Below are 11406 nucleotides of genomic sequence, written 5' to 3' on the forward strand. Positions count from 1 at the left end.
ATAATACATTTTTAAATATATTTTGGAAAAAAAAGGTGGTGTGAGAAGGCGTGGGCTTCAATTTTTGTGCCTCTGAGTGGCATCAGAGCTGTAAAAACCTGTTGTCTTGTTTTCCTGCTCTTCTGTTTCAAGCCCTGCTATAAAAAATACCCCAAACCCCAAATCTCTTAAGTTCTGCTAAGCACCAAATGTGGCCTTTTAGTTTCAAAGACTGAGCGTGGATGGAAGAAATGGGAACACTTCTCCCCTGATGAGCCAGGCACACACATCCTCCCCTCCCTGACTTCCAGGCCCAGCAACGTGTAATCAGTGCCAGAAGACTTCCAGCTCCAGATTGTGCAGCTGGGATCAGTGACTGCAGTTGGAAACGGGGGAAGGATTTGCTCCTCCCTGTTTGCAGCGGGGAGGATCATTTACCTTTCAGCTCGTTGCAGTTAAGAGATGGGTTTGTGCACAGCGTTTGAGCATTTCTAAAGCAGTGATGAGGAAAGGTCAGGCAATGATGGATGACTGTCATTCCAAGCAGTAAAAGAGGGAGAGAGCTCAATGCAAAGCTCCTTTAGGGAATTCTTGCTCAAGAACCCGGCCTCAAGAGAGAATTCTGAGTCCAGTCTTTATCCTGTCAGCTCTGGGTGCTGTTGGATGGGGGAAGGCTCACAGGCGATGAGGCCCTGTTCTGTTTGCTCAGGAATGAGCTGGAAAACACCTCCCAGCTCTGTGCTGGATGCTGTATCCATCACCTGGGCACAGGTGAGCTCTTGGTGAGCTGTGCCCAGCCTGAACCAGGTGATGGGGTTGGGTTTTTTCCCTTGGGAAAACAGGAGGTGCTGCTTTTCCCCTTCCTTGAAAACCCATCAGTGCCTCTGAAATCAGGATGTTTCTGAGCATGTTTGAGGTCTGGTGTAAGAGCCAAACTGCCTTGGAAAGGCTGTGGTGTCCCTGTTGAATGTATGGGAACATCCTCTTCCCCTCTGCCCTCGCTGGGATTGTCATCCCTGAAAGATCCAGTGGGAAGATCCATTTCCATGGGTAAATCCTGCCTCCCAGCACCTGTGTCCAGCTGGAAAGGCAATTCCTGCCCTCTATGGCTGTGTGATGCTGCTGTGCCAAATTCAGCAGGGAAGATGAGTCTAGAGGAGCAGCAGGGCCGTGGGGAAGTGATGGGGTGGCTTTATCAGCATCCCAAATTTTTTCCATGCTCCCAATTTTCATGATGTGGAAACACCTCATCTCTTTTGTATTGATCTCAGTGCAGGTGGTGTAGAAAACAACTCGAAGGGTGGTGAATATTCTTGTCCAACTCCAGATTAAAGAAACCTTTTCCTTTCCACACCTAACAGTTATTTTCCAAGTCAATATTTTCACAAACAGGTGCAAAGTTGGATTCCCAGTCAGCATTTTCACAAACACACAGGTGCGAAGTTGGATTCCAAGTCAGTATTTTCACAAACACACAGGTGCAAAGTTGGATTCCCAGTCAGTATTTTCACAAACAGGTGCAAAGTTGGATTCCCAGTCAGCATTTCCACAAACACACAGGTGCAAAGTTGGATTCCAAGTCAGCATTTCCACAAACACACAGGTGCAAAGTTGGATTCCAAGTCAGTATTTCCACAAACACACAGGTGCAAAGCTGGATTTGTGGGCCACAGACCTGGAGCTTCCATATCAGGGTTCCTTGGATTTATTGATCAGCACTTTGGCCCATCAGAGCTTGATCAAATTCCTTCTTCCCAGGTCGAATCAAGTACTCGGAGCGAGTGTATGACGCGTGCATGGATACCTTCGACTGTCTTCCTCTCGCTGCCCTCCTCAACCAGCAATTCCTGTGTGTCCACGGGGGCCTGTCTCCAGAAATCACGTGTCTAGATGACATTAGGAAAGTAAGTCAGCTCCCTGGGCTCTTCCCTTCACTCCCAACTCCCTGTGGGCTTGACTCCTGCATGGATTTGGGATGTTTTTCCTGCCACAGCTCCTGCTGATGTTGTGTCCCCTCTCCAGTTAGACAGGTTTAAGGAGCCTCCAGCCTTTGGTCCGATGTGTGACCTGCTGTGGTCGGATCCCTCGGAGGATTACGGCAACGAGAAAACCCTGGAGCATTTTGCCCACAACACTGTCCGAGGCTGCTCCTATTTCTACAGGTGAGGGGTGTTTTAGGGGCCACTTTGTCCCCCCTCACACTAAAATCACCGTTTAGGCCGCTCCGTGTACCTGAAATTCTCCTTGCTTGGCTCTAATGCACAAATTCTTGCTTGTTTTTTCTCCTCCTGTAACACTGAGCTGTCTTTGGGTAAGTTACTGTATGGAATTGGGGTCTCAGACAGCAGAGGTGCTTTGTTGGTGCCCTGTGAGTGGTTTCCTGTGCCTCTAGGAAATAATCTTCCCTTGCTAAAAAAGAAGGATTTGTGCTGGCAGTCCACTCACAGGGAGGGTTTAACAGAACCCTTTGCAATTAATTTTTGAATGATAAAACAATATTTTGGGGTGCTGGACAGAAACTGGATGTTCTCTGCAATGGCTGCTCCCTGAAGCCGAGACCACCCTTGCTCTGTGCTCTCCTTTGCTCCCTGCTGAGCTCTCCTCGCTTTTTGTTTTCCAGTTACCCTGCAGTGTGTGAATTTTTGCAGAACAATAGTTTGTTATCCGTAATCCGAGCTCACGAAGCCCAGGATGCTGGGTAAGTGCTGCAGCCCAGGGGCTGGGCGGGGTTTGGGCCGTGCTGGGCCGGGTTTAACTCGGGGCCGTGTTTTTGCAGGTACCGAATGTACAGGAAGAGCCAGACCACGGGCTTTCCCTCGTTAATCACAATCTTCTCTGCACCAAATTACTTAGATGTCTATAACAACAAGGGTAAGGCCAGGGCTCTGCTGCTCTTGTGGGGGGTCAGGAAATCCCTCTCCCACTCTGCTCTCCCAAAATCACAGGATAATTTAAGTTGGAAAAGAGCTCCAAGACCATCGAGTCCAACCCGTGCCCCATCCCCACCTTGTCACTGCCACTTCCATCATTCCTTGGACACTCCCAGGGATGGGCACTCCAAACCTCCCTGGGCAGCCCCTGCCAAGGCCTGAGCACCCTTTCCATGAGGAAATTCCCGCTGCTGTCCACCCTGAGCCTCCCCTGGCCCAGCCTGAGGCCGTTCCCTTCTCCTCCTGTCCCTGTTCCCTGCGAGCAGAGCCCGACCCCCCCGGCTGCCCCCTCCTGTCAGGGACTTGTGCAGAGCCACAAGGTCCCCCCTGATCCCCCTTTGCTCCAGGCTGAGCCCCTTTCCCAGCTCCCTCAGGAGCTCTCCAGCCCCTCCCCAGCTCCGTTCCCTTCCCTGGATTCACTCCAGCCCCTCCATGAGGGTCCCAGAACTGGACACAGCACTCAGGGCACCTCCCCAGTGCCCAGCACAGAGGGACAATCCCTGCCCGGCTCCAGCTGCCACCACACTGATTTTGATACAAAAAATACACTATTTTTGATACAAAACCCTCTCCTCCAGCCGCATTCTTGTGCCTGGAATGAAAGAGAGCTTTGTGTGCTGAGCTGAAGTGGTTGACTTAATGTGTTACTGCGGCAATTAACTGCGGAGTCATAAGGCCTGGAATAAAGCTTTCATTCCCAGCCACGGGACAACGGAGCCCTGTTGGTGGATGCTGCCATCCCACTGAAGCTGATAGTGTAGGAGAGCTTTCCCCTTCCCTCTGCCCCTAAACCGTGGGAGTCATGGAGGAATTTTCTCCTGCTGTGGGGTTTTTCACCCCTCGCTTTGGATCTTGGCTCTGTTTGAGCTTCGCTGTTCTAAGCTGAGAACCGGCCTGAGGAAATGAAAAATTTTAGCTTAAACCTTCTCATTTTGGGGAGTTGGTAGCTTGACTCTACACGAGTGTAACCTGGTGTTGATAATGAAGTTTTTTTAACACTGGTGCAACTTCCAGAGGGAGCCAGGCTGGGAGAGCTGGGGGATGAGAGAGGAAAACACTCCAGGGAGAGCTCTGAGCTCCTTGTAGGGCCTAAAGGGGCTCCAGGAGAGCTGGAGAGGGACTGGGGACAGGGGATGGAGGGACAGGACACAGGGAATGGCTTCCCACTGCCAGAGGGCAGGGCTGGATGGGATTTTGGGAAGGAATTCCTGTCTATGAGGGTGGGGAGGGGCTGGGATGGAATTCCCAGAGGAGCTGTGGCTGCCCCTGGATCCCTGGCAGTGTCCAAGGCCGGGTTGGAGCAGCCTGGGACAGTGGAAGGTGTCCCTGTCCGTGGGCAGGGGGTGGCACTGGCTGATCCTTAATATCCCTTCCCACCCATCCCATTCCAGGATTTCCCACCCAGCCCATTCCAGGATTTCTCAGTGCTCAGTGCCCATGGACATTTGTTCTCTTTCCCTTTCCTCTCCCAGCTGCTGTACTGAAATACGAAAACAACGTCATGAACATCAGGCAGTTCAACTGTTCCCCTCACCCCTACTGGCTTCCAAACTTCATGGATGTCTTCACATGGTCTTTGCCTTTCGTAGGGGAAAAGGGTAAGAGAGATTTGGGTTTTTATTCCAAGTTCCCGATGCCTGATCCTCACGTCCTGAGTGTCAGAATCCTGTCCCACAGCACTGGGAGACTGTTGCAGCTCTGGGCAGCACAGGAGAGCAGTTGAGGCTCCACAGATCTGCATTACTGGGTTAAATTCTCGCAAAAACAGCTGTTGGTACCTGTTTGAAAAAGCTTTTCCCGATAAACCCCTCCTTCCTTGCTCTTTCTGCATTGCTGGTGGAGCTGATCTTGGGTGCTGTAGCCCCACCTCAGAATCTGGAGACGTTTCTCTTGGTTTGCAACGGAGGAATTAAAAATTCCTGTTGGCTCCAGGCCCACCAAAAAGGAAGCATTCATTTCAATCCAAGGCTTATTTCGTTCTGGAGAAGGCGAGGCAGCTTAAAATATGACCAAGACTTTGCCTCAGCTTTTCACCAAAAGGATTTTTACGTCTCCTGATGAGCTTAAATTCCACCCCTGTCCTGTATGTTCGGAGTGTGGCTTCAACCTCACAACTTCCAAAGGGTTTTTTTGACTTTGAGGCACCAAAGGTCGAATCCCACCGCCCCCCTCCCCTTCCCCAAATTTGGCCCTTCTCGGAGCCAGGTGGCTGTGGCGCGGGTGGGGATGGGGAGGGGAGGACCTTGAGGGAGCTCAGGCTGTTCTGCAGGAATGTTGGCACCTCATTGCCCACGTCTGGTTCCTCTGTGATGTGCTTGGCCTGCATCCACCTCCTTGGCAGAAGATGCAGCGTGTGTCGTCTGCTCCGGCGCCGCTGCGGGTACCAGCAGGCTGTGCCTAAAAGTGTCTTTAGGCTCCCGTTTGCAGGGGACAGACGACCTTGAAATCCTCCCCTCGTCCTCCAAACCTCTCCACGTGCCCCAGGCCTCTCTGACCTCGCTGTCTGTGCCTCTTGCAGTCACCGAGATGCTCGTGAACATCCTCAACATCTGCTCCGATGACGAGCTGATTTCGGATGGCGACGAGACGTTGGAAGGTAAAATATCCCTGCTGGCACCTGAGAGCAGCAGGGGGAAAGGCTGGGGAAGGTCTTTGATGCCTGAGCAGCACTTGATTTATAGCTGGATGCCCAGCCAGGGTCTCCAGTTCCTTTTTGCCCAACCTTTGTGCAGTTCTGGGTAGGGAACATTATTTTTATTTTTTTTTTCTCCTTTGCTGTTCAGTCACAGAGAAATTAAACATTCACTGCGACAGACACTTCTTGCCAGCTACTCTGGGAATGGTTTCCTGCTCCTTACACAGGCTGCTGGTTATTTTTTCCCCCAATTCAGAATTTTCAGCACCAAAATAGCCACCCGATCTTCTCATCTGTTGCAGTGAACTCCTCTGTAAAGCGGTTTCTCATGTCACCCCCCCCCCCCAAAAACACACAGATTTTGGCCCTGGTTTTAAGCAGTGCATGAAGGGGACAAATCAGTGGCTGAGCTGATGAGCAGTTTGGATTTTGGGGGGACACAGGAGCGAGGTGGTGACCTGAGGAAGCTGAGGCAGCCGTGGGGGGCAGCAAGAAGGGGGGCCTGAGCTGCTTCGGCCCCAGGTGGAGACTCTAACCCGCTTCTCCCATTGCATTTCCGTTTTGTTTTTTGGTTTTGTTTTTTCTTTCCTCCCTCCCATGAAAATTAAATTTGTTTCTTCTATCTCTGTCTTCATCTACTTGTTTCTTGGTGTCTCCTCTCCCTGAAGATCACTACATTTCAAGCTATCCGAAAGGTACCCAGCTAGAATTTGCTACGAGCTTAATTATCACTGCCTGTGCCACCAGATCCTTGAAGTGGATTTCCAGAGCTGACTAGTGGGGCAGTCTCTTCATCCCCTTTCAGTTTTAACATAAGCTCCATGTGTTTTTTAACCCTTCTGCGTTCCTCCAGGAACTCGAGAAACGGGGGTCACGTTTCTACCTGATTCTGAATGCAGCCACGTAGTGCATGGCTGAGCCATGGTGCATGTTAGCCCTGGGTTTGGCTTCCCTGTCCTGATGTGTACTGGGCCATGTGAGGAATCTCAGCTGAGAGGAGATGGATTTGTTCCCTCTTTTGACCTGAATTTTCCCTTTGGTTTCAGCTCCCTCCATGCTTTTTTTGGTTTCCTCTCTCCCGTTGGGTCTGTAGAGCGGAAGGGCAGTTCCCCCCGTCCCGTTGTGTCCGTGTGGGGTCAGAGCAGAGCTGCCAGGCTCCGGCCAGCCCTTCCCCGTGCTCCTTGGATGCCAAAGCTGATGCTTGCGTGCCACTGCGGGCGAGCACAGCGGTGCCCATCAGCCGTCAGATCCCTCCGTGCTCTGCCTTGCAAACTGTGTCCTCATGGCTGAGTCATTTGTGTCACATCCTGTGCAGTGTGAGCCCACCTGGAGACCTCCCCGAATCCGTGTCCTGTGCTGGTGGTTCTACTCTCTTTAGCCCTCTCGAGTTCCGTGTGCCATCTCGTTGGTGTTGCCCTCCTCGCTGCCATCCTGGTGCCATCCTGATGCCATCCTGATGCCATCCTTCCAGCACCGTTCTCTCTCCGGTGTAGCTGTGAATCTGTAAAACCATGATTTTCTTTTCCTGGAATCAGGCAGGTGCTTCATGCTGATGTTCTCTGGAGAGCAGGAAACCTCCAACGTGCTGCTGTTTGCTCTTTTCTCTCCCTAAGGTGGGACAACGGTCCGTAAGGAGATCATCAGGAATAAGATCAGAGCCATTGGGAAGATGGCACGGGTCTTCTCGGTTCTTCGGTAAGGATGGGCTGGGGACTGGGCTTAATTTGGGGACTGGGTGATGGAGCAGCACTGGTCAGGAAGAAAGGAAGGGGAAAAACCCCACAAGACAGAAAGAGTCTGGTTTTTCCAGACTCTTTCAGGACATATTTGCCTGAAGAAGGTTGTAGCCAGGTAGGGGTTGTGGTCTTTTCTCCCAAATAACAAGTGAAGGATGAGAGGAAACAACCTCAAAGTGCACCAGGGGAGGTTCAGGTTGGATATTAGGGAAAATTTCTTCATGGAAGGGGTTGCCAAGCATTGGAATGGGCTGCCCAGAGCAGTGGTGGAGTCCCCATCCCGGAGGGATTTAACAGATGTGTGCATGTGGCACTTGGGGACGCGGTGACCAGGGTAGTGCTGGGTTGATGGCTGGACTTGGTCACCTTAGAAGTCTTTTCCAACCTTAATGCTTCCATGATTCCATCATTCCCAAGGCAGCTGTGCTCAGGGCAGGCTCCCATTTCCCTGTCACCCACCAGTCTTGCGTGGACCAGTACAACCAGTGCACTGCTCGGTGTGTAACTGGTGCTGCTGTTCCCTGCAGGGAGGAGAGCGAGAGCGTGCTGACCCTCAAAGGCCTGACCCCCACAGGTACCCTGCCCCTGGGAGTGCTCTCGGGGGGGAGGCAGACCCTGCAGACCGGTGAGTACCCGTGCCCCCCTGCACTCCCCCTGCCCCAAACCCCCTGGAGCAGCTCCCACAGGCAGCCTGGGGGGTGCCAGGGGACCCCAGCCAGGGTTCAGGCCCGTGGGGAGGAAGGATTCCCAAAGAGGAGGAAGCAGAGGTGTAGGTGGGGATGCGGAGAGATGCCGAGATGTCCCCGTGTACCCTCGAGGAAGAAAACCCACAGCAGCTTGCCTAAAGCATGTTTAGTGCTTAATTGTTTGTTTCTGCAACGACTTTTTATCCTTTCTTTCCCTTCTAACGCTGCATGGTGCACATCCTCTGCCTCACCTCGCTGTGCTGCTGCTGCTGTGTGACAGCCTCTGTGTGAATGTGACAGTGACACAGCTGCTTGTTTGTTCTTCGTTCAACCAAACCCCTCCCAATCTGCCCCTGGGAAGTCACGAATCCCAAACCAAGAGGAAGGTTCAGCCAAAGGAGCGAGGTTCCTCCAGGGCTGCATGGTTCAGAAAAGCTGCCTCTCAGGTTTTGAGGTTTCTTCCCAAACTTTGCTGCCTCCCTCAGCAGCTCTGGGAGCAGGACGGAGCGAAGGATCCGACCCTTCCCTGGTGCTCAGGGAATGAGCTATCCCAGAAACGTGTCCCCAGAGGGAATCCTGTAATCCAGCGTTTTAATCCTTCCCTGCCAGCGGCCTTCGAAGCCTGGCACCTCCCCAGCTTTCCCCTTCCCATGGGCACCGGGGATTTCCTGCAGCTCTCCCCGGGCTGGGGCTGGGATTGCCTGGATTAAGTAGCTCACGAGTCAGAAACGTGGAAATATCACTGCCTGCTCCCGGGGAGGATGCAGCATCACTCCCGAGCTCATGGATTTCTCTGCCCACAGAGGAGGATGGATATTTTTTTCCCTTTTTTTATAAGAAACCATCGCAGCCCCAGTTCTGGGAACAGAGCCTGAGTGGGAAGGTGGCTGTTGCAGCAGCTCTGTCCCTGTATCCCCACAGCACAGGGTCATGCTGTGACGTTCTCCAGCACCTTCCCCTCTCAGGGGGTTCTCTGAGAGGTACCAGCGACCTCCCCTCCCCCAAAATAAGCCTCCCCCCAGGACAGAACAAACAAGCTGGGCCTTTGCTGCTGCCTTACCCGCCCCGCCCGCCGCCTGCAGGCTCCCCCCGCTCCCCTCGGCACCACCCGGCTTCTCCTGCCCTCCTCACCCCCCTTTCCCTGTCCTGACCCCTTCTCCCTCCTTTCTTTTCCCTGTCCTGACCCCTTCTCCCATCCCCCTTTTCCCTATCCTCCCACCCCTTCCCGTTTCGCACATCCCTTCACACTCCCGGTGAATTTATGGGAGCCCCATCTGCTGGGTGAGGAGGAGAGGGGGCTGCCCCCCTTTTGGGGTCCCTGTGCACCCCAAAGAAAGGGAAACGGGGCTGCAGTGAGGAGAGCCCTTCCCTCCTGAGCCTCTCCCCAGCCTTTCGCAGCAGGGCTTGGCAAAATCAGCGGAGCGAAAAGTCACGGAATGTGGGGCAGAACTGTGCAGCCACAGCTCCATCCTTCCTCCGTGGCCTCCCAAGGACCACGTGGCCTCTGTATTGTGTCCAAAGCAAAAAAGCTGCTGTTTTGAGGCTAAAATCCAGGGAATCTGCTCAAGGGAAGGGCCTCCTTCCAGATGTTGAGGCAGGGCCTACCAAACCTTGGACGTTGCCGCAGCAGATTTAGGAAGGGGGACATTGCTCAGCTCTGTGGTGCCTTGTTGCTTGGTAACACTTTCAGGAGGTGGAGCTGAAGCCAAACTGGATTTGGAGCCTGATTTTCTGTTACAGCTCAAGGCACCAGGAGCGGAGCAGCCCAGTACCTGCTGCTTGTCCTTCCCTGGAAAACAGGCTGCCCCTCTCCTTCCCCCTGCTCCAGGACATCCCCTGGGATCCCTTCCCTCACACAGCCGTGGTAGTGGAGGGTGAATTCCACAGAACTGATCATCTGAAGGTGGCCTGGAGCCACCCAGCGTGGAGCAGACCCACAGCTTAGTCCGAGGTTATCCCTGCCCGGTGCACACAGCAGGAAGCTCTCTCGGCTCCTCCGTTCTTCCATCAGATCAATCCAGAGGAGAGGAGACTCCCCCTGAGCCCTCGGGAGTCCCCTTCCCCCCTTCCTCTCCACCTCCTGTCACCTCTTTCTCCCCTCTCGCCACTCGTTTGGCACCACCGGGGCTGGGGGGCCGCGGGCTCTGCGTCGCAGCCATGATGTCGGATCACTCACTGTCACTCTGTTTTTGTTTTTTTTTTTCTTTTTTTTTTTCTTTTTTTTTGTTTTGTTTTGTTTGTTTTGTTCTTTTTTTTTTTTTTTTCCCTGTCTTCATTTTTGCATGCCACTGTTCTTCTGTATTGCAGCCACAGTAGAAGCGGTAGAGGCACGGGAAGGTATGGCTAGAACCCGGCGAGAGACTCAAATCATCTCCGTGTGTGCGTGCGCTCATTTTAAAGAGCTTTACCAGCCCTTAACGGAAGCTTTTTACTCTTGCATCACCAGAAGTGGGGGAGAACGAGGCCTTGCTGGGAAAGAAAAAAATAAAATACCCAGGGGCTTGGTTCAAGGCTGTTTCAGCTTGAACAGTTTATTCCTCAGTGTAACACCTTTATTTGGAGTTGCCGGAGCAATTCGTGCTCCAGCAGCTCAAGACCTTGGGGTTGAGGTCCTGTGATGTGCCAGCACCATCCAAACCCTTAGAAATCAGGATTTTGGGGTGCTGGTGTAATCCCTGCCTCGCCCACACGTAAGCCAAGGTGGAGAGGCAATTCTCTGCCTGCAGAGTGTAGGAATGACAGATCCATGAGGATTTTTCCTCGATGCCGAGTGGGGCCGCGCAGCTCTGTAGAGGCTTTGCTTCCCAAGGGAAGTTGTTTGTAAGCCAGCCAAGTCCTTGTAAAAGATCTGGCACAGCCTCCTTTTCCTTAAATTATCCGTAGCACAAAGGAGTTTCACATTTGGTCCGTGTCATCGGGGCGAGGGTGACGTGCTCGTCCCCGCGGTGATGGAGCAGGGACACGAAATTCCTCAGTGGGATTCATCCCTCCCAAATTTGCCCGTGTGTCTCCTGGTCATGCAAGAATTTTGCCTTTGTGATCCAAGGACTAGCTGTTCCCTCTCCTGGTGTTGCAGTGTGTGGTTTGTGTCGGAGTTCAGAGCCTTGTGGTGGTGTCTTTGTTCTGTCGTTCTGGGTTTTGCTTTTTTTTTTTTTTTTTGGATTTTTTTTTCTTTTTATTTTATTTTTAATTGTTATTTTTTAGTGTCGTGTTCTTCAGCTTTGAAATTTTCCCGAGATTTCACTCTCTGGGGACAGCGAGCACTTGTCTGGTTCATCAAGTTCCTCCTATTCTGTTAAAAAAAGGGGGGGGTTGGGATATTGGAAGGAAATTCTTCCCTGTGAGGGTGGTAGGATGGAATTCCCAGAAAAGCTGTGGCTGCCCCATCCCTGCAAATGTCCAAGGTTGGGGGGGTTGAACCTGGGATAGGGGAAGGCATC

At 52.6% G+C, this 11406-nt stretch overlaps 1 protein-coding gene across 3 annotated transcripts in view; it reads left to right on the forward strand.

Annotated features, from left to right (window-relative positions):
• Positions 1–11406, forward strand: part of PPP3CC (protein phosphatase 3 catalytic subunit gamma) — a 37917-nt gene that overhangs the window by 22682 nt on the left and 3829 nt on the right. Inside the window, exons 5-13 of one of the 3 annotated variants that reach the window (XM_039564228.1) lie at positions 1738–1883; positions 2002–2141; positions 2600–2677; positions 2756–2850; positions 4382–4507; positions 5428–5505; positions 7158–7239; positions 7808–7905; positions 10274–10345. In XM_039564228.1, coding sequence (XP_039420162.1) covers positions 1738–1883; positions 2002–2141; positions 2600–2677; positions 2756–2850; positions 4382–4507; positions 5428–5505; positions 7158–7239; positions 7808–7905; positions 10274–10345 — 915 coding nt within the window. The remainder of the gene's footprint in view (positions 1–1737; positions 1884–2001; positions 2142–2599; positions 2678–2755; positions 2851–4381; positions 4508–5427; positions 5506–7157; positions 7240–7807; positions 7906–10273; positions 10346–11406) is intronic. The other 2 variants (XM_039564229.1, XM_039564230.1) reach the window with 2 other exon arrangements.

Source organism: Corvus cornix, chromosome 22, assembly GCF_000738735.6.
Source record: "Corvus cornix cornix isolate S_Up_H32 chromosome 22, ASM73873v5, whole genome shotgun sequence".
Classification (NCBI taxonomy): Eukaryota; Metazoa; Chordata; class Aves; order Passeriformes; family Corvidae; genus Corvus; species Corvus cornix.